The sequence below is a fragment of the Onychomys torridus genome, chromosome 1 (assembly GCF_903995425.1).
Source record: "Onychomys torridus chromosome 1, mOncTor1.1, whole genome shotgun sequence".
NCBI lineage: Eukaryota > Metazoa > Chordata > Mammalia > Rodentia > Cricetidae > Onychomys > Onychomys torridus.
In genome coordinates, this window is record NC_050443.1 from 11,963,052 (window position 1) to 11,985,874 (window position 22,823).

The following is a 22,823-nucleotide window of genomic DNA, read 5'->3' on the forward strand; positions in this document are numbered from 1 at the left end:
TCAGAGCAGCTTCAGGAAGTCCCAGAATCCAACCAGTTCCTCCAGGCCCCTCTCAGCCAGGGCAGGCAGTAAATTGCAAAGGAGACTCAGAGACCAGACCAGCTGCCTGGTAGAAGCAGAACCCAGACGAGCTGCCTGCAAGAGGTGCAGACCAACTGAGGCACCTGGAAAGGACACCCTCAGCCTGGGGAGCTGCCTGCAGGCTGTGCTGTTCCCCAGGATCCCAGCTCTGGGGCTGTCACTCATGCAGGGGTGGGCGTCGGTCATGAGCTGTCTTTGAGTCATTACTGCTCCTGTAAGTAATTCTTGACCCAAACATTTTCTTGTAAGTAACTCCAATATAAAGTGGATCGCTTCGCCACGTTGGACTTTGGCGGTATCTGTATTGTGTTCTCTCAAGGTGTCCTATCTGGGGTGAGTGGATGTGTATGTTGAGTCTCCCCTGGAAACATTTGGTCACAGAGCACCATGGAGGCAATGCCTTAAGTGACTGCTTATTCCCCGGACGCATTCACCTGATATGGCCCAGAGGACCTAAGCTAGACTGGTAGGGTGTGCACAGCCACTCTGAGGCTACAGAAACTTTACTGAGAGCAATCAGGCTTTTTCTCGCCTTATCAGAGAGAGAATGTCATGGCGGTTGCCAGGGTCAAGACAGTTGTGGTTGTCAGGATACAATGAAGTGTGTAAGCTGTACAGGGTACACCAATTAAAAACTAAGACCAATTGTCCTGTGAAGCTTCCATGCTTGACGGTCAAGCATGCTTCCTTGACTACTAAGGGACTAGGCAGAGAAACACAAAGTGTCCTGAACACTTCACTTCCCACAGAGCATGTGGGTCTCTCAGGAACTGGAAGGCACATTATGCTCCAGGAGCCATAGACTCTAACCTGAAAAACCTATGACATATGCCTCGCTAAGCAGCTAGGCCAGGACAACTCCCTAGTCCCTGCACAGGATGCCACTGAGTGCTGCCATCACCTCACAGAGAAAAACCCAGTATTTGGAGAAGAAAAAGCAATATTATTTCACAGGTGTGGATGTCTGCTCTGGCTCAGGGTAAGAGAGTGGCTCCCATATATAAATATCAGGAGGCAGAGATGTGTGGTAAGGGTTGATGGCACCAAGACAGCCCAGGCCGACACTTCCAAGTGTAAGGTCATAGGTTATGATGTCAGAGGAGGGAAGGGTGTGGGTGGCCAATAGGGATTAGGAATCACAGGAAATGGGTTCATTTGAGAAGAACAAGCCCTCCAGACAAAGGGTTAAGGAGAGCCCCAGCCCTAACACCCAAGCCAGGGTGACAGGGACAAACATATGTGAGAATGAGTTTACAGTCATTGACTTCACCTTTTCCATCATGGAGAAGACCCCAGTTGAATCTTGGCAACCCCAATAAGTATTTGGTAGAGAATACCAGGCATCCATCAAGGCTGAAAATGCCTTTCACCCCACCTAGAAGAAGAAGATCCAGTCATGAGAAAAGAGAAGGAAGGTATAGTTCAGGAAACATTAAAAAGAAAGAAAGAAAGAAAATCCTCATACTCAGGAGTCCAGGCTCCAGCCCTCCTTCTATGGACCCAGCAGTCTATGCCCAGGTCCCGAATTTTTCATATAGAACCATGGTTCTAGACTCCAGCCACATTCCCTCTGCTACAGCAGTCCAGGTCTCTGACCTCCTGCCTCAGACCCAGTCCCCATCCCTCCTGCAGAGTCCTCAGAGTCATGGCCTCTGTCTCCCTCATCCTGGGGATGCAGCCTCCAGGACTCACCTCCCTCGATCTCATTGTGTATCAACCAGGGTTCTTAAGACAGAAGAGAAAGCTGGGATGATGTTGTGGGAATTTGCTCTGTCAATGACCTTGGACTGTCAGGCCCTTTAGAGGCATGCTTCCTGTCTGCCTAGGGTGACCTCTTAAAAGGGAAGAGAAAGGGGGTTGCACTCTCAGGCTGGTGAAGACCAGGCAGGCAGCATGATCTGTCCCCAGCTTTCCAAGGACTCTGCAATTGGGTTTACCTTATTCTGTATTAGTGAGTCTGTTTCCCAGTAGAAACCTTAATAAAGTGATATATATGGTGGTGCACACGTTTAATTCCAGCACCCCGGAGTTAGAGGCAGGGGGATCTCAAAGTCCAGCACAGATAGCCCAAGGAAGAGGGAATTCCCACAACAGGATGATTTTTTGCAGGAACCCAGGAACTGCAAGCAGACAGGACACTGGATGGTTCCTGGGTCAGTGGAGGCTGGGGAGAGAGGAGAATGTAGCTACACAGGCAGATCCCTGTATTTCTGTGTCCCCAGATCCCATACTGGAAAAAAGGAGGAAGTCAAGTAGGCCTTGGCTGGTGATCACTCTATTGCAGAGATCAATGTCACAGATGTGGACATTAGGCAGCCATTATTCCAGGTCCACTGGAATACACTTCCACATTTTTAGTTTTCTGATCCCCTGATCAGGGCAGCTGCTTAAGCAGGAAGCTAAATACCTCAAAATAGCTTCAGGAAGTCCCTGAAACCAACCAACCAGATCCCCTGGCCCCTCTCAGCCAGGGCAAGCAGTAAGTTACAAAGGAGACAGAACCCAGACGAGCTGCCTGCAAGAGGTGCAGACCAACTGAGGCACCTGGAAAGGACACCCTCAGCCTGGGGAGCTGCCTGCAGGCTGTGCTGTTCCCCAGGATCCCAGCTCTGGGGCTGTCACTCATGCAGGGGTGGGCGTCGGTCAGAGCTGTCTTTGAGTCATTACTGCTCCTGTAAGTAATTCTTGACCCAAACATTTTCTTGTAAGTAACTCCAATGTAAAGTGGATCGCTTCGCCACGTTGGACTTTGGCCAAGGGGTCCCAATCTGCAGTGAGTAGATGTGTATGTTGAGTCTCCCCAGGAAACATTTTGTCACACAGCACTATGGAGGCCAGGCCTTGGCAGAGGGGTCTCTCAATGGATCCCACTGTTGGTGTTCAGCTGGTCACATAGAGAAACCCAGTATTTAGAGAAAAACAGTGAGTTTATTATTTCACATGTGTGCTGAAATGTGTATGTCCCTTCTGGGGCACAGTGAGTTCAGCGCCTCCCTTGTAGAAATATCAGGAGTCAGAGATGTGTGGTGAGGGTTGATGGCACCAGGACAGCTCAGGCTGAAGCTTTCAAGTGTAAGGTCATAGGTTATGATGTCAGAGGAGGGAAGGGTGTGGGCAGCCAATAGGGATTAGGAATCACAGGAAAATGGGTTCATTTGAGAGGACCAAGCCTTTCAGACAAAGGGCTAAGGAGAGCCCCAGCCCTAACACCCAAGCCAGGGTGACAGGGACAAACATATGTGAGAATGAGTTTACAGTCATTGAGTTCACGTTTTCCAAGACGCTGAAGATCCCAAGTGTTTCGTCTGCCTTAAATATTACTTCAGTAGTCACGTCCAGACATCCTTTAATGCTAAAATTGGCATTGACCCCACCTAGAAGATGAAGATCCAGTCAGGTTCAAAGGGAAGGAAGGGATAGTTCAGGAAACCTAAAAAACCTCATACCCAGGAGTTCAGGCTCCAGCCCTCCTTCTATGGATGCAGGAGCCCAGGTCTTGAATTTTTCCCTCAGTCCCAGGCTTCTAGACTCCATCCACACTCCCTCTGCTATAGCAGAGTGACCTCTGACCTCTCCCCTCACACCCAGGGGTCAGTCCCCATCCCTCCTGCTGAGTCCCTGGAGTCATGGCCTCTGTCTCCCTCATCCTGGGGATGCAGCCTCCAGCACTCACCTCCTTCAATGGCAATTTCACCGTCATAACAACCAGTGTCCTTTGGACAGAAGGCAAAGTTTTGGCGGCAGGAGCCCTGATAGTGCAAGCAGACAGGACACCTGCTGCTATTTGACTGATAGGAGGCTGAGGAGAGAGGAGGAGGTGGCTGCACAGTGTGCTCTCAGCTGCAGCCCCAGGCAGATCTCTCAAGTCTCTGTGCCCAGATCCCAAACCTGAAATACTGATGTAGTCAAGTAGGACTTGGCTGCTGGCAGCACTATTGTGCAGATCTCTTTCACAGCATTTTCACACATGGCGCCCAGATTCCAGGTCTATTGGCATACACCTGGACATGGCCTGCATCAGGAAACTCATCGCCATACATATTGAAATCGTGGGTAGCCTTATCTTCATGAATGCCTGAGCCTTTGCTCCTCCGTAGTAGAGATTTTTCACTTAAGAGGCATGAGAATGAAAGCCAGGCTTGGATGGGGAGGATGGCCAGGCTTGGCAGCGCAGTTCTTGGGTCCCCTGATGTTCCTAATCACGGGGAGAGCACAATCCCCAGTGACAATGGGACACAGCATGTTCTGTGTCAGCCAAAGCCTGAAGCACAAGCCTGGCTCCTTCTGCCCTGCCCCATGCAAATCCTGTTGACCAGTCTCCACAGTCTGCCCTGAGCCCCTCCTACAGGCTACAGCCTCACTCTGCTTACCATCTCTTCTACCCTGCTGGATTTCTCTCCACACTCTGCCCTTCACACCCACAGCTGGCTCCCTGTGGTCTGCTTCTCTCCTTTCCCACTTCCCTGTAAAGCTGCAAAAGGACTCAGTGGCTTAGCAGAGTCCCAATGGGGCACTCAGCATCCTTCCTTCCTCTTTTCCATCCTTCCTCTTCTCCTTAATCCTTCCTCCCCAGGTCTGCACTCTTCCCCAGTCCTGAGTCTCATCCAGTCCAGGCTGCTCTGCAGCTCCCTATACAGCAGCAGATGAAGTTGACTGTCTCCACCCACAGCTCCATGCTGCCATTTCAGGCTGGTGCTACCACACCCAGTTCATGTGATACTGGGGAGCAAGCCCAGGGCTTTCCCCCTTAATATCCCAGGGCTTCCTCATATACTCCCATCAAGACCAAACAAAACAAGTCACAGAGAGAGGAGAGCCCAGGCCTGAGGGGACCTGGGCAGGAACTGCAGGGAACACAATCCAGGTCAGGGCTGGGTTGGCCAGTACAGGAGTGGTGCCGTCCATCTCATCTCACATACCTACATCTAGTATCAAGAGTGTCTCCTGGCATATCTCCTCATGTCATTTCTTTGGTCGCAAATGATTTCCATTAAAATGGTCTTTTAGTGAAGCCACTGCCAAATTTAAATAAGATTCTCTTGTGACATTTCAGAATATCTTGGCGAGGAAAATCAGTAGGGTTTGTGAGAGTCAGGGAGCCACCATACCATGTCTGTCCCTGCAGCTTGTAGCTTCAGGGAGAACATCACATCCTGAAGTATATTCCCAGTGCCCTGGCTGTGACCTCCCTGTCTGGATGAAGAAGGGACTCAGAAGTCAAGGCTTCCAAGTCTGCAGCTCTGTTCACCCTGTTCCTCCCTGAACACCTGCTCTTCTCAGAGGCTCCCGAGGAAGGCTTGCTCCTCCACAGCTGGCTCCCCTTCAGCCATTCTCTACTCCCCATGAGCTTTCACGTCCTCGTTAGTGCTGTGGGATACTTGAACACTGTGTGAAAACGTATTACTGAGACTGGTTTAATAAAAAGCTGAACGGCCATTAGCCAGGCTGGAGGTATAGGCGGGACCTCTGGGCAGAGAGAGAGGAAGGAGGAGATGAACCTAGTGAACACCAGACACCAAGGAGACATGGACGGAGTCAGACATATGGAATGATAGAAATGTAAAATGGCACGAGGCTAAATGTAGATGAACATAAATGAGTTAATTTTAGGTATAAGAGCTTGTGGGATAAGCCTAAGCTAAGGCAGATCTTTCATAATTAGTAAGAAAAACTCTGTGTCATGATTAGTGAGCAGGCAACCCAAGGGAAGCCAGATTACACACTAGAATAGTACGGAGGGAGGCCTGGAGCCATCTCTTTCTGTGCGTGTATGTGTACTGGTGCTTGCCCAAGTGTGTGTGTGCCTGTGTGTGTGCTCAGAGGTCAATGCCTGGTGTTTTCCTTATTCAGATTTCAACTCGTTTCTACAGGGTCTCTTGCTGAAATCGAGCTCACTCATTTGACTTGACCCACTAATCAGTAAGCCCAGGGCTCCTCAGCCCTAGGATTGCAGACCCTTTACCACAGTGCCATCTCCCCAGACTAAGACATTCCTTTGGACTGAGAAACCCTAGATTACAAACAATCCCTGGATCCACCTCTGGTGAGCACTGGGTCTACTGGGTGCTAGGGTACAGAAGTGACTCTCCACAGATGACTCTACTGTGTCCCCCGTGTGTGTGTGTGTGTGTGTGTGTGTGCGTGTGCGTGTGCGTGTGCGTGTGCGTGTGCGTGTGCGTGTGTGTGTGAGAGAGAGAGAGAGAGAGAGAGAGAGAGAGAGAGAGAGAGAGAGAGAGAGATTGAGAGAGAGCTCTTGCTGAGAGGTCCAGGCTGGCCTCCAGCTGGCAGCCCTCTCGCCTCTGCCTCTGGAGCACTGGGATTGCAGAGCTGCCCTATCTTCACTGCTGACTGGGCTGTCTCATTTCCCCACCACAACCCACAGCAAGTGGCAGCATCTCAAGGCAGGGAAGCAGAGCAGTAAGTTCTGAGGATTTTGCCCAGTGTCACCAGGCATTAGGTGGCAGAGCTGGACTCAGAATTCAGGCTTTCTGTCCCCTTAGGGTCAGGGTTGAGCACAGCAGTCTAGTTTGAGGACCTTGAACTTGGCCTTCCCTAAGGACCTGACATGATCATCACATAATGTCGAGTACCCAGTAATGAAGAAATTCTTAGAGCTGGGACTGGGTGTCCACTAGCACCCCACCTTTCTCGATGGCTCACAGTGGGGTGCTGGCCATTTCCTCCTTTCGCAGGTGACAAATGAGCAGCTCTAGCTGCTCTGCTCCTGCAAACCAGATGTGCACTCTCCCTGCTCCACCCCTCCACACCCTCCCCATTTGCTCAAAGGTGGCCTTTCCCCTATAGCACAAGGAGCACAGCCACCTGATTCTCATCCACGTTTTCTCTCCAGCCCATGTTGCCTTCTCCAGGAAACCCTGTGGCTTATGCTGCACAGTATTGCAGAACCTGAGCACTGTCACCACCTCGAATGTGCTGTAAGATCCAGCTGCAAGACCCCAGAGCTGTTGCCTGACTGTCATGGGTCTCTCTGAGCCCCCTCACTTCTCCTCCACCTATTTACCACCCATAACTGGTGTCCACTTGAAGGATAAGGCAATCATGTCAGGCCTCTGAGAAACCCCGAGAAGCCCTGCGAAGGCAGAAGCTTCTATTACGTCCCCTTCTCCCCCAGAATAAAATCTGTTGTCTTAAAATGGCCCCCAGGCTCCCATGTGACCTGGCCTTCCTACTTCTTCATGGATGCATCCTCCTCCTCTCTGCCTGATCACTATGCCACAGACCTTAAGGCTAGGGGGATGACAGTGTCAGGGACTAATGGAAGACAGAGGATGTCCTCTGGGGACAGCAAGGGGAGGCAGTAGAGCATCACTGTTAATCAAGCACTGCCTCCCTAAGGACCAAGCAGGGTTCTGGTGACCAATGGTGTGTCAGTACAGACATGGAATGTGACAGGCACATGGCCCACCTCTAGGTACTTCACAGGCTCCTGTCCCCAGTGTCACAGAGCATTCCCTCCACCCTCCTCAGCCTGGTCTAAGAGGTCCAGGGAACTGCGGTTTTGACATTCAAATGGTATTTGGGACTCCTCTTCTCTCTGATGTAGACTACAGGTTCTTAACGGCTGGGCAGTGGCTTCCATGATCTAACTCTTTGGTTCATCTTCAAAACAGTCTGCTCTGGGCAATCACACAGCTCACACCTAAATCTCTCTCACTCCTGAACCTTTGCATGAGCTATTCCGTTCCTCCACACCTCCCCACCTGACACATCCTGTGCTCCTAGCATCTGCCACTGGCTTTTGCTGATCCCCAATAAATGTCTGCTAAACTGCCCAGCTGAACCCAGCCTGGGATGGCAATGCTCCTCCAAGGCTTGGTTCCAATGCCAACAGCTCATTACCTGCAGGTTAATGACTGTGTTTTATGCAGCTTGCATGGGGTTTCTATGTATGTATGCTATGTGGGATGTGAGGGGTGCACATGTGCAGATGTGTGATTTGTGGTGTAGCTTTGTATGTGTGTTGGGTGAGGTGGGTGTTCTGTATTGTCAGTATTTAGCTTGTGTGTGGCCTGTACCATGAGCTGTGTGTATAATGCACTATGGGTTCTATGGGGGCGTGGGCACATGAGGTTTCTGGGATTTCCATGTATATGAGGAACACAGGATCCAAAATGCATGAGACAGGATTATGGAGCACAGTGTCGTGCATCTGTGAGGCTGTTGTGTGCATTGTGTGGTATGCATAGTGTATGTGGAATGTGTTTTCTCTTTTTTTAAAAAATTACTCTTATGTGTATGGGATTTTGTCTCTCTCTCTCTCTCTCTCTCTCTCTCTCTCTGTGTGTGTGTGTGTGTGTGTGTGTGTGTGTGTACATATGTGTCAGAGAAGAATGTGAAATGTCCTTTTCCATTGCTTTCCATCTTATTCCTTCCCTTGAGACAGTGTCTGTCACTGGCCTGGAGATAGCAATCAGCAGGAGTCTTCTGTCGCTGCCTCCCACAGCACTGGGTTATAGGTGTGTGTGTGTGTGTGTGTGTGTGTGTGTGTGTGTGTGTGTGTGTGTTTGTGTGTGTGTGTGGCCATGCCCACCTTTGTAGGTGAATGCTATGGACTTGAACTCATGTCCTCATGTTTACACAGCAAATGCTCTTACCCACAGAGCCTTCTCCTAAGGTGTGGAATTCCCTTACATTGTGTGAAGATGTATCACTGTGATTGGTTTAATAAAAAGTTAAACGGCCAATAGCTAGGCAGGGGGTATAGGTGGGACTTCTGGACAGAGAGAGGACTCTGGGAAGAAGCGAGGTGGAGTCCCAATCCAGATGGGGGACAACCAGGATGAGCACAATGAAGAGAGGAGGTAACAAGTATGTGGAAGAATATAGATAAAAAATTATGGGTTAATTTAAGTTATAAGAGCTAGTTAGAGACAAGCCTAAGCTAAGGCCGAGCTTTCATAATTAATAAGTCTCCATGCCATTTTCTGTGAGCTGGTGGCCCCAAAAGAAAAATCTGTCTACACTCTCCACAGTCCCTGACAAACCATTTCTACCAGGAAAGCTAAGACCAGTCACCTCCTTGACAAAGCTCTTTTTGACACCATTGTCAATCTCTGCCAGTTGTGGGCTCCATATTCAGAACTGCCTCAGCTCAGAATGATCAAGCTGAAGTATCTCCCCCACGCAGCCCAGGAGGCCCCTTAGATGTGCCACATTAGTTTATGCTGTGAAATATTTGTTTAACTCTGTAAAGATGTTTGCATTTGTTCATGCTGAGGAATGTTTGTTTACTTAGGTGAAGGTGTGCTGCATTTGTTTATGTTGTAGGATATTTGTTTCACTATGTAAAGATGTGTTGCTATCTTACCTTGCTTGCGTAAGGCATCTGATTGATCTAATACAAAGCTGAATGGCCAATAGCAAGGGAGGAGGTATAGGTGGGACTTCCAGGTAGGGAGAATAAGTAGGAGGAGGAATTTAGGCTGGGCAGGGGTGGGGGGTGGAGGGTGGGGGAGGAGAGGTGGGGAGAAAGAGAAGAGACACCAGGGACAGACAGACAGGGAGGAAGCAGGAAAGTAGCACAAACAGAAAAAAGAAAGGTGAAAAGCCCTGATGCAAAACATAGATGAATAGAAACAGTTTAAATTAAGTTAAAGAGCTGGTGGGACAAGCCTAAGCTAAGGCAGAGTCTTATTATTAATTATGGATGCTCAGTGTCTTTATTTGGGAGCTGGGTGGAAGCCCAAAGTTGGAATTCCAACTACAGCCACCCATTCTTACATTTTCTTTCCCATGCAGCAAGGCCATTGGAGTTCTACAGCCTCATGAATGGGATGAAAGGAGGTGGAGAGAATGGGGGGCCGTTCACCTAAGTGAAGTGGGATATCTGGGGTGACCAGAGGTCAGGGTGCATGGAAATGTAATCAGAAATAAACACTTGTGTTCCGAAGGAACCTGGCCAGTTGCCAGGACGGTGACAGTAGCAGGGTGACCACTCTGCACCCCAACTGTCCTCCCTACATCTCACCTCCCACATGGACGGGTCACCCAAGTTCAGTTTTCTCAAACTTATTTAAAACTCTCCCCAAAGGGCTCTTGGGCCACACTCCTTCCCTCTCTCAACAGGACACCTCTCTCTGGCCCTCTACCTCCCAACCTGCTCTAACCTTGGAGAATTACTTCCTGTGTGCATGGCTGAAAGGATGATGCTCTTTTAAATGTTGGGGTGGCTGGCTCAGTTGATAACTTTTGGTGTCCCACACCCCATAAGTATCATCTTGCCTTGAGGTCACAGTGTAAGGTGTGGCTTACTTTTCCCCATATGCTTCTCACACTTCTAAGGACAGCAGTCCTCATATACATACATGGGTCCAGTTGTCTGGGTGCCACTGAGCAGGTTGCAGCCTGGCTGGGACATGCAGCCCTGCACCCTCAGATTGGAGATGATCTCCCCTAGGATAGGACAAGAGGGGGAGAGAGAGAGACCTCACACATGTAGGTCATGCGAGCCTCAGAGGCAAGCCCAGCTCTGGGAGGTTGGTTTCACACTCCTTGAGGCTCTTTCCTTCACTCAGTTTATCTTTCCTCCCCAGACACCCAGATCCCCACTCTCAGCCCACTATGTTCAGTCCACAGGGTCCTCCATCCAGGCTTACCTCCCCTGAGGCTGAGGACTCCACTGTAGCAGTGTGTGCTGCCTGCAGGGCAGACCTGCTCTGGTGCATTCTCACAGCCATGGGCAGCGTGTGGTCCCTGGGGCTGGGAGGCAAAGGACATAGTGAGGGGCAGTGGAAGCTCTGGGTTTGGATCAGATATACCTTTTTAGTACCCCCAAGTGCCTCACTTTCCCTAGCAAGCCCTCCTGGGCTCCTCTCAGGCAGGCCTGACTACAGGAACTGGGGCTGTGATTAGGAGGACAGGGGAAGCCTGCAGAGACCCTGGGACTGGGTGTAGGAAGAGCACAGACTTCACTGAGTAAGGGAGGAGGGGGCGCAGAAGCAGCCAGTGGCTTTACTCACAACTTTTACTAAATAGTTAAGAAAAATCCCCTCATAACAAAATATTCCAGAACACAGAAACACGAAGCCTGCCAGTTTAACACCAGACAAGGACCGTGGAAGGCCCCAACCCAGTGTCCAGTAGGAAGAAGAAATGGAAAAGTCCCAAATGAACCAAAGGCAGCCATGTGGAAAGTGGGGAAATATACAAGAAAAGCCACTCTGCTCAGGATTAGAGTGTGAGGCTGGGAGTTTGGCAGGAAATGCACCCAGGGGGTCAGTGAGGTGGCTCAGCAGGTGAAGAAGCTGCCACCAAGCCAGACAGCCTGAGTTCAATCCCCAGGACCCACTTGTTGGAGGACAGAACAGATTCTCGTGGGTTGTACTCCACAGACTCACTGGTGGGCGTGGGCAGCCCCCACTCATAATTAAATAAAAGAAAAGAAAAAGACAAAATGGCCCAGGGGCTGGAGAGATAGCTCAGCAGTTAAGAATGGATAACACCAGCGCCAGCAGGGGCCGTCTCTGACTCTTTTGCTGGCTCCATACTTAAAACATGGGGAGGGGCTTTGTCTCACCACCATTTGATGTGGCATGTGGTGTTGATGTCCATGGGAGGCCTGCCTTTCCTGAACAGAAATGGAGGAGGAGTGGATTGCAGGGTGGGGGAGAGGGGCTGGGAGTAGATAAGGGAGGGCAAACTTTGGCCAGGATGTAAAATAAATAAAACAAGGATAACACCCTTGCAGAGGACCCAAATGTGGCTCCTAGCACCCATGTTGGGAGGCTTACAACAACCTATAACTCCATCTCTAGGGCACCCAATGTCCTCTTCTGGACACACACACACACACACACACACACACACACACACACACACACCCCCCTAAAAATAAGATCTTTTTTTTTTTTTTTTTTAAAGGGAAATCCATTTCATTCAGGGTTGCTAGAAGAGGTCAGCCAGGGGAGTTTGGAGTTGTGGGTCTCAGGGAAGTGCAGATGAAGGAATCAGAAGGAGAGGGAAGGGCCCTGAAGAGGAGGGACTGGGAACTGTGGGCTGTAGAGAAAGCAAGGGCTGGCAAAGTGGAGGAAGTGAGTTGGCTGGGTGCTGTCCAGCAAGGGAGAGTCTGTAAATGAACATCTTCCCTCAAAATGCACTTCAGTAGCTGGCACCCTGCCTTTCTCCCCAGCACCCAGCTTCCCCTGATGCCCTCATGCACCTGTCACAGGGGGTGGAGCCCAGAGAGGGGCTGTGGTAGACAGGTAATTGCAGAGGTCTCCTAGGAGGCACACTTGGGTGTAGGAGGTGACAGACAGCCCCAGGCCAGTCCTGTGCTCTGTGACTTTGGCCTCTTGATCCTCAGCAGTCTTGCAGCCCTTGGTAAGAACCAAATTCACCTTCTCCCCTGGACAGATAGAAACAGGCTGAGGTGGAGGTCAGGGTAGTTGACCAACAGAGCTAAGGGGGCAGGGCCAGGAAAGGGGGCGTGTCTGTACCCAGAAGGCCCTTCTCACCATTCTCTATCATCATCAGCATGACTTGGCAGCCTTCACCGACATCACAGGTTGTCTGGCCAGCTGTCCATTGGGGCAGCAGCTGGGATACATCCCTTGTGATCTCCAATGTCCCATGCTGGCATTTCAGAGCCTCTGCAGCTATAAAGAGGAGAGAGAACAAATCCCTCTGCAGCAACAAGTGGACCCTTCCAGAATCTTCTCTCATACTGTTCAAGGCAGGAAGCCTTGGTGCCTGTGACATCCAGCCCATGCCCTCAAGTCCCCGGATCTAGCTTGGGAAAACCAGCCAACATGAAGATTAATGCTGGTTGAACTCAGTCCTCTCTTGAAGGCCTAAAGTTAGAGAGACACAAGCAGATGAGGACATGGAGACAGGGTCAAGGCAGACTGTGCTTCCAGGTGAGCCAGGATTCCTACTGGATCTTCTTTCCCTACCATGGCTCTCTATTGCCTTGCTATCATTATTGAGGACGCCCACAGTGCTCTGTCCTGTTTGTAATGGGCAATACACTCAAGTGCATCGTGGGGACTCTGTAGAGTCCCTGCTTAACTCTGCCTACTGCCCCATACCTAAAGCCCCCTTGATTTCCTCCAATTTTCATTTCTATGAAGTAAGGGCACTGGGGTCTCCAGTGCTGTGGGTGTGGATGGCTGAAGATGGAGGAGACAATGGGAGTTTGTCTAATAGAAGTTGGAGACCCAAGGTTACCCCAAGTCAGGCTTGTGGAAATACACAGAATACATACACAGTGGAGTTGTTGTTTTTTTTTTTTAGACAGGGTCTCATGTAGCTCAGTCTCAGACTTGATGACTTTGAACATCTGATCCCCCTGGCCTCTACCTCTAAAGTGCCTGGATGACAGGTGTGTGCTACTATTGTTGGTTTACTTTGTACTTGGGGCAGAGCCCAAAGCCTCATGCGTGCATGAGTGCTTACAGTGAAATAAGAGGACCTGAGTTCAAGTCCCTAGCATCCCACAAAATCTCAGCATTCGGAAGTGGAGACAGGTGACTGTTGGGGAGTCTGGGCCAGCCAGTCAGGTGAGCATATATCATATACACATCACACTCACAAATATGTAAGTGCATTACATTAATAGTAATGAAATACATGTTAATAAATTTAAAAGAACAAGAAAGAAATGTCATTAAAAAACCCAAAATGAGTGGAACTGGAGATCATTACATTTAAATGAAATAAACTAGATCCAGAAAGACAAACATTTCTTATGTTCTCTCCTGTTAGAACACATGCACACGCATACACTCATACACACACATTCACGCACACACATGCAACCCCTAAAATTGAATACTTACGATGTGAAAGAAGAAAGGGGACTCTCTGGGGAATAGAGAGGACCTAGCAAAAGAGGAAATAGGGGACCAGGGGTAACTGAGGTCCAAGCACATGACACAGATGAATGAAAACGCCATCATGAAACCCACCACTCTGCAATGAATGCATGGTGATGATGAATTAAAAAGAGATGCAATCAGAAAGAAGTGTCCGCCTGCCTCAACCAGCAAGGATGACGCAACAACGGGACTCTCCTTAATACAGTTTATTCAGAACCCTTTGTTAGTTGCGTTGTCTCTCGCCAGGGCAAGCCTCTCCCAGCACCTAAGTAGGTCTGGGCTGCCAACCCCAGACAGCCACGTGGGCACTGTCCACAGGTCCACGCATATGCCAGCAACACACGAATCCAGCCATAGCCAAATAAGGAGCTGTTTACCACAAAGAGTGTTTGCCATCGGGAAGGCAGAGGGTAGAAGCCAGCGCCATCTTTAGGGTGCGGCTATACGCAGCTCTCTACAAAGAAGCTCTCAGGATGAACCCTGTGGGGTTGTCATTGTCACAGCACTGACAACAGCATGGAACCCCAACTTTCCTCACACTCACCCCTCATCTCTAACACCCACAGGCTCACCTGGGCCAGACTCATGTTTTATTGCTTGTTCATGAGCTGTGGGTATGTGCACACCACGGCACACAAGTGGGGAGCAGAAAACAACTTGGGGTGGATTCCCTCCTTCCACCATGTGGGTCTCAGGGACAGAACTCGGGTCAGTAAGGATTATACCCACTAAGCCATATCACTAGTCACTGGCCCGGAATCAGTTAAAGCTCCTCTCAATGGTCCCTTGTCCCTGGGCCACAGTCTCTCCTTGGTCCTCCACCTCCCAACCTCCAGCACCCTCTGGAGAATCTCCTCCCTGGCACACACTTGAGAGAGTGATCTCATTTAAATGGCTGGGATGGATAGCCTCTGCTGGTGGTGTGGGGTATCCTTCCGCTTGGAGGCTTCGGTATAGGGCTCCGCCTTGTTTTCCCACATGCGACTCACCTAATTGAAGACCTCAGTCCTCATGCACATCTATGGGTCCAATTGTCTGGGTGCCATTGAGCAGATTGCAGCCTGGCTGGGACATGCAGCCCTGCACCTTCAGATTGGAGATGAGCCCTCCTAGAACAGGAGGAGAGGGGAGAGACAGAGATGTTCACACACAGAGCTCACACACAAGCAGATCATGGGAGTCTCAGAGGTAAGCCCAGCTCTGGGAGGCTGGCCCCACACTCCTGGAAGCTCATTCCTTCACTCAGTTTACCTTTCTTCTCAGACACTCTGGTCTCCACTCCCAGCCTACCATGTTCAGTCCCACTGTGTCCCTGCATCCAGGCTTACCTCCCCTGAGGCTGAGGACTCCTCTGTAGCAGTGTGAGCTGCCTGTGGGGCAGACCTGCTGGGGTGCATTCTTATAGCCATCTTTAGAAAGGCAGAGTGGGCAGCTCAGGTTCTCCCAACCTGGGAGATGACAGACACAGTGAGGGGCAGTGATGAAGTTCCTCAGTGCTCTCTGGGTTTCATGGGGGCTCAAGGACAGGAATTCTGTGTCCTAAGGGGGCACCATGCCTGAAGGCAGGAAAGACCTGTAGAGGCCCCAGGCCTGAGTGCCAGAGCCTGCTGACCAACAGTGTCTTTTCTGTGTGACTGGACAGAGATGTGGACTTAGTCAAGGATGGAAGGGGGTGTCCTGGAAGGTACCAGTGACGTTAAAGTTTATTAATGGTGAAGGAGGACAAGGTGCCAATGTTCCAGAGAAGACCATCTCATACTCCGTTTGACAAACACCAGGTCAGGACAGTGGGAAGTCATAGGCCAGCATCCTTTAGGGAGAAGAAATGTGACAAAGTCAAAGGAGGCATTCTTGAGTAACCCCAGCATAGAGAAAAGGGTTATTCAGGATGAGCAGGGTCAGACCATGACAGTCTGAGGTGATTTAACATCAGAAAAGCCACCTAGTGTGCTGGAAAGATGGCTCTGTAGGCAAAGTGCTTGTTGCAAAGAGCTTGGGGTGGGCACTCTCATAATGCCAGAGCTGGGGAGGTTGCAATGAACTCAGTGATTTGGGGCTTGTGGTCTATGTCCCTTGTAAAACCTTTGGTGAGCACCAAGTTTACCTTAGGTCCTGGAAGGAGAGAGGGAGATGGGAAGAGTAGGGATGGTGGATGTTGTGCCTCTGGATGGTGGGGGTATGTGCTGGTGATGTGATGGTGTATTGGGGCTGGGCGCTGGGGGCATGGCTTCAGGAATTCCAGGCTGAACTCCCAGAGGGAGGGCTAAGCCAGAAGAGGGGGCTGGGGACTGGGGGCTGGGAGCTGGGAGCTGGGGGCATGGCTACGGAAATTCCTAGCAGAACTCTTGGGGATCAGGGAGGGCTGAGCTAGAAGGAGGCTGGGTACTAGGAATGTGGCTTCAGTAATCCAGGCAGAATGGGGTGGGGGTGGGGGTGGGGCTGAGCCAGAAGGGAAGGGTCTCACACCAAGGCTCTCATCTCACCTTTCATTATGAGCAAGACAGTTTCCTGGCACCCCTCGCCCATTTTACAGGTCTGCCAGCCGGTTGTCCGCTCCAGAGGCAGCGATGACACTTTCCTTAGGCCTTCTGCTTGCCCACTCCTGCATTCTAATACCTGAGCACCTGGGACAGGAGGAGCAAACCCATAGCAGAAGGTCTTCCAGCTTGACTTCTAGGGGCTCGGCTAGCCACCCTAAGCTGCCTCTATGCTACATGAAGCCTTGACACCAACTCAAGTCCTTAAGTCAACCAATGTGGGCAGACAGATTAAAACTCAAACAAGGTACAGGGGGTTAAAGTACTTGTCCTCAGGCTTGACAACCTGAGTCCTGAGTTTGATCCCCAGAACTGACACAGTGGAAGAAGTTTTTCTCTTACCTCCACTTGCATAGCGTGGCCATGTGTGTGCACATGAACACACACACATAAGTAAATGTACTAAAAAAAAAAAAATAAATAAAATGCAAACGGAACATTTGAGGAACCCACTCAAATGTCTGAAGTTTTTATTTGTGTGTGCATGCATGTGTGTGTATGGAGGTGTGAGCACGTGTGTGTGTGTGTGTGTGTGTGTGTGTGTGTGTGTGTGTGTGCTTGGTTGTGAACATGCATGTGTGCGTGCTTGGTGTGTCACAAGCATGTGGAGGCCAGGGCTTGATGATGGTATCTTCACTCTATCTTTTGAGACACAGACTCTCACTGAACCCGGACCTCATTGATTGGCCAGTCAGGGGACTCAGGGAATTCATCTGTTTCTTCCCTCCCTGTTTCAACCCCAGGTCTAGGGTTTTGGATGTGTGCTGCTATGCTCAGTTTTACATGGGTGCTGGGGTTTCAAACTCTGGACTTCGTGCCCTGTGTCAAGTACTTTCTCTGCTGGGCCATCTCCCTAGGTCCCTCTACATTCTCTCCTTGAGCTGTGAGGGTTAAGACGACACAGGCCTATTAGGAGACCCAGGCACGGACAGACAAGACCATAGGCTTAGGGAGGATAAGACTCCAAACCTATTTTCCAGCTCTACCATAGCTTCTCTTTCCCTTGCATCCCTTCCGAGAAGCTCCACTGCCGCCCCATCTCCCAAGTGAATGCCACTGTGGCTGCCTGTGAATGCACTGGGCCCGGAGACCCCACTTGACTCTTGCATTCTCTGCCATACCCAAACCCCTTTGATTCTCTCTCTGATTTTCTTTCCAATGGAGTGAGGCTGCTGGGTATCATAGATGAGGATGGCAGAAGGTGATGGAGAGACTGGAGGCGGTCAAAATGAACTGTGAGACCCAGCATAACAGCAGGTCTGGGTGTGTAGAATGGGGACAACCAAGCAGGTGGCTGTGAACCAGGCACTTTCCCATTGAGCCTGTTCTTCCACAAGTACAGGCCATGTGAGCTCACTTGTCCCAGAATTATTTAAAGCTCCCTCAAAGCTTTTTTCTCCTGGGCCACACCCCTCTCTCCTTTACATGGACATCTTTCAATGCTGCTGCTACAGCCTCCCTGGAGAATCCCCACAGCCCCTGACTTGCTTGCACACACCTGAGTGACTGATGCTCTGGACTGGCTAGCCATGCTGGATAGCTTTGAGTGTCCCACACCCCACAAGGGCCATCTTGTCCCAGGCTGCACTGCAGATGATTTGCCTTTTTTTCCTATGAGAAACTCACCTGACTGGGGGCCTCAGTTCTCACGCACATCTATAGGTCCAATTGCCTTGGTACCATCAAACAGGTTGCAGCCTGCCTGTGGCATGCAGCCCTGTACCTTCCCTCTAGGAAAGGAGATGGGGAGAGACAGAAACACTGACATAAGGCTCATTCATGCAAGCCTCAGAGGCAAGCCCTCCTCTGCTCTGGGTCTTATACCCTGTCTCAGTTTACCCTTGTTCTCCAGACACTCCGATATCAATGCCTAGCCCACTCTCCCAAGGTCCCCTTGACCAGGCTTACCTCCCCTGAGCCTGAGGACTCCACTGTAGCAGGTCCTGCGGGGCAGACCTGCTCAGGGGCGTTCTCACAACCATGGGTTGAAAGGCAGTGTGGGCAATGCAGCTTCCCTGGCACTGGAAGCAGCAGATACAGTAAGGGACAGTGGGAGGTTTCGGGATTTGGTTCAGAGGACCCTCAACTCATTCCCCGAGCATGCCTCAGTCTCTCTGGATAGGCCAGGAACACCAGAGGTGCTATTTTCCTAGGTGGGGTCTGCAGGGAGTTTCCCAGGCTGGACAAGAGACATGAACTTAGATAGGGAAGAAGGGATACCCCAGAGGGACCACAGACTTTCCGCCAAACTTATTTTTTAAAAAGGATTTATCTTTATTATTTTTATTCATGTGTATTTGTGTATCGGTGGAGGGTGAGGGGTGGGTTTGTATATATGTGTTTAGGTGCCCAGGCTTCAGGATCTTTGGAACTAGTCTTGTTGTGAGCCATCCAAGGTGAGTGCTGGGAACTGAACTTGAGTCCTTTGAGAGCAACAGGTTTCTTAACTGCTGAGCTGTCTCTCTACGCCCCCACCCCCCATCCCAGTTGCGCCCTGTGTTTGTCAAATAACCAAGGGAAAGAAGACTGTCCTGTTCTCAAGCTATTTCAGATTACAAAAAGGCAAAGCACCATTTGAAGCTATTTTCGATGCCAGGCAACAAGAAGGGAATGTTCTAGGCTCATATTAAACAGGAAGAGGAAGTGTGAAATACACGAACTGTGACATCAGGGTTCCAAATCAGCCTTAGAGGAAGCAGAAGGAGCAAGGTGGGAGCAAGGCCTCTCTGGGTTGGTGGTTCAGCACCAGAAAACCTACAGGGGAGTTAATGAGGCACACATAGACAAGGCTAGTGTGGGGATACAGGAAGGAACCGCAGAAGAGACACACAGTAGGAACCTGGAGGGTGTGCAAATATTCAAGGCCAAGGTGGAGGGAGCTAACAGGCTGCCAGCCAGTAGAGTTGATTTTAAAACAGCCCCAAGGGTTGGGATGTCACTCAGTGGTAGAACCCCTGCCTAGAATCCCCCAGTGAGGGGCTGGGGTGTGGCTCAGTGGTAGAGCCCCTGCCTAGAATCCCCCAGTGAGGGTTTGAGGTGTGGCTCAGTGGTAGAGCCCCTGCCTAGAATCCCCCAGTGAGGGACTGGGGTGTGGCTCAGTGGTAGAGCTCCTGCCTAGAATCCTCCAGTGAGGGGCTGGGGGTGTGGCTCAGTGGTAGAGCCCCTGCCTAGAGTCCCCCAGTGAGGGGCTGGGGGTGTGGCTCAGTGGTAGAGCCCCTGTCTAGAATCCCCCAGTGAAGGGCTGGGGGTGTGGTTCAGTGGTAGAGCCCCTGCCTAGAATCCCCCAGTGAGGGGCTGGGGGTGTGGCTCAGTGGTAGAACCTATGCCTAGAATCCCCCAGTGAGGAGCTGGGGATGTGGCTGAGTGGTAGAGTACCTGTCTAGTTTGTACAAGGCCCTGGATTCCATCCCCAGTACCACCATATATATAAATATATATATAAATTACAATAAAGTGAATAACCCCTGTGTACTTATTTCTACACCCACAGCCCTGTCTTTCCTCCAGACAACCTCTTCCTTTCTCTGGGGATCTGCCTACTCGGATACCTGTGCCAGAGGGTGGGGTCCAAAGATTTCTAGTTGTAGACAGCTAGACACAAGTCCCTATGGCAGCACACATAGACATAGGTGATTATGGAGATTCCGGGGCCTGTCCTATGCCTGGTGATTCAAGCCTCTCTGTTTGAATCACTAGTGCATCCTTTAGTGAGAACCATGTGAAATTCTTGTCCTGGAAAAAGAGGGAGGCTGTTGTTAGTACAGACCTTTATTATCCTAGTGGGAGGTGGTTTAGAAGCTGGTGAGGAAGGGACCGGGCACAGGAGGGAGTTCATCTGATCATGAAGGAGTCCTAGATTCCAGTGCCATGGATCATTCCCAGGATGCAGTGGGAGTGGAATGCAGTGGGAGGGGCTAGTGAGAAGGGCAGGGCCTCTTCTTACCATTCTGTATTAGCATCAATGTTTCCTGGCATTCCTGGTCGGCCTCACAGGTTTTCCAGCCAGTTATCCAGCTCAGGTGCAGATCCAATATATTCTGTAAAGTGTCTAAGGTCCCACTATTGCAGTCCAGAGCTTGTGGACCTGGACAGGGAGATCAAATACACCTCAGGGGCTTCCCCAGCTCATGCCCTGGGAAACCCTTTCCTGGTGGGACATGAATCAGAAACACTAACAGGTTGGCACCCTTTATGCACCATCTCTTGTGGTAATTGAGGCAGGAATCCTTGGCGTTAGTGACATCCAGCCGACGTCTTCAGGCTTTTCCATCTACTTGGATAAAAAGATTAACACCGCATCTGGACCAGAGGTGAGTGCCTGGGGTTATAGTCAGAGAGGCAACCGCCCCTGGGTCCCACCCCTGGGCACCATCCTGGGAGGACCTGCCCAATTTGGCCCCAGTTTCCGGCCAATCGGTGGGCCTGTGGGAAGGCTCCACTTTTCCAAGACTGCAGGCAGACCCTGCAGTCTCCACACCCTGCCCCTACACCCATTTGGCCAAGACCCCAGCCACTTCCTGAGATGCAGAGACCAGCCCCCAGCTCCCATCCACCCCGGAACTCCGATCTGGACCAGAGGTGAGTGCCTGGGGTTATAGTCAGAGAGGCAACCGCCCCTGGGTCCCACCCCTGGGCACCATCCTGGGAGGACCTGCCCAACTTGGGCCCAGACAGAGAGCGAGCATCCAAATTAACAAAATCAGAAATGAAAAGGGGGACATAACAACAGACAATGAGGAAATCCAGAGAATCATCAGGTCATACTTCAAAAACCACTACTCCACAAAACTGAAAAATCTAAAAGAAATGGATAATTTTCTGGATAGGTACCACATACCTAAGTTAAATCAAGACCAGATAAACCATTTAAATAGTCCAATAACCCCCAAGGAAATAGAATCAGTCATTAAAAGTCTCCCAACCAAAAAAAGCCCAGGACCAGATGGTTTCAATGCAGAATTCTACCAGATCTTCAAAGAAGACTTAATACCAATACTCTTTAAATTGTTCCACAGAATAGAAACAGAAGGAACATTACCAACTCCTATGAGGCTACAATTACTCTGATTCCTAAACCAAACAAAGATGCAACAAAGAAAGAGAACTACATACTGATTTCCCTCATGAAAATTGATGCAAAAATACTCAATAAAATACTGGCGAACAGACTCCAAGAACACATCAAAACAATTATTCACCATGATCAAGTATGCTTCATCCCAGGGATGCAAGGGTGGTTCAATATATGAAAGTCCATCAATGTAATACACCATATAAGCAAACTGCATTTTTATGAATGACAGGATAAATCTTTTTATAGGATTTGATGGGGGTGGGAGGCTTTAACAAAGGAGGGATTAATTCAGCGGCAGGGATAGGCTCATCAATAAGGGAGGGGGCACGGAGGCCCGAGGCCCGGGGCAGCCACAGGGCTGCCCGTGATCTCAACGTCCCCATTAGTCTCAGTCAGAGGCACAGCAGCTGCCTAGGGTTTACTTTCACTTTTAGGCGGAGCAGCCTTTTGAGTCTCTGCCAGGGGTGAAGCGGCTGTCACTGCTTTACTTTCCTTCTTTGTTGGAGCAGCCATTGCCACGGCTCCGGACTCATCATCAGGCATCAGGCAGGAGGAGTCTGAGAGAAAATCCTCTGCAAGGGCTAATAAATGTGAAACACGCCCGTCTCCCTCTGCCTCCTTTAAAATATCTCTGATCACACCATAAAAACTAAAGAAAGCATCAGGAACATTTTCTCCCTGTTTAAGTAATTTGTTGATGTCTTTTCCAACCTTATTCCAAGTTAGTGGGTGAATCCCTGGGCCATTAACTACCAGCCAAGGGCACTTCTCCTCCACAAAACAGAAGAATTTTATCAGATCCTTTTTCTTAACTCTTAGTCCTCTCTCCCTGAGATTGCCCTTCATTTCTTTAATAAAAAGAACCTCTTTTGATAATCCTTTGCCCATGGCTATGGGACGACTGTGCTTACCTCAAAACTCTCCCAGGTTGCAGGAGTGATGCGGTCCGGGTGTCTCTACCTTGCGTTGTCCGGAGCTCCATCTATCTGTTGTCCGGTAGGCCACCGTGCCTTGGGCCCCACGTTGAGGTGCCACTTGACCCGTCCTGCAGGCCAGGTTATTAGGTCGGACCCGAGGAGGCACCACCTGAAAGACCAATGGGGGCGAGAGAGGAAGGAGACCAGGCGCATAAAGAAAGACAGAGACAATCTGAGTCACGTCAAGGTCTCATTTACTGCAAAGGGAAGCAAGCTTATATACTGGTGGATGTGAGGGGAAGGGAGGGAGATGAAAAAATTGTTAGAAAAGGGTTCAGGACGAGGTCTCTTTGGTCCAGTGCTCAAGCAACCAATCAAT

At 50.3% G+C, this 22,823-nt stretch overlaps 1 protein-coding gene and 1 pseudogene across 1 annotated transcript; both read right to left on the reverse strand.

Annotated features, from left to right (window-relative positions):
- Positions 1–5,228, reverse strand: LOC118588697 (CD177 antigen-like). Its single transcript, XM_036195282.1, has 7 exons — positions 5,190–5,228; positions 4,997–5,034; positions 4,083–4,191; positions 3,970–4,030; positions 3,713–3,880; positions 3,337–3,455; positions 1–135 (listed from the first exon to the last, which is right to left on the reverse strand). Exons 1-7 carry the CDS (start codon positions 5,226–5,228, stop codon positions 1–3), a joined length of 669 nt encoding a protein of 222 aa, XP_036051175.1.
- Positions 5,229–10,378: 5,150 nt separating this feature from the next.
- The window catches only part of LOC118588799, a 52,648-nt pseudogene continuing 40,203 nt past the window's right edge, over positions 10,379–22,823 (reverse strand).

Coding starts and splice junctions, on each gene's coding strand:
- LOC118588697 (XM_036195282.1), bottom strand. CDS start 5,228: ATGTTCTCCCTGAAGCTACAAGCTGCAGGGACAGACATG. Junction 3,881..3,969: donor TGACTACATCAGTATTTCAG/GTTTGGGATCTG, acceptor CTCTCTCCTCAG/CCTCCTATCAGTCAAATAGC. Junction 3,456..3,712: donor CCAGGATGAGGGAGACAGAG/GCCATGACTCCA, acceptor TTCATCTTCTAG/GTGGGGTCAATGCCAATTTT.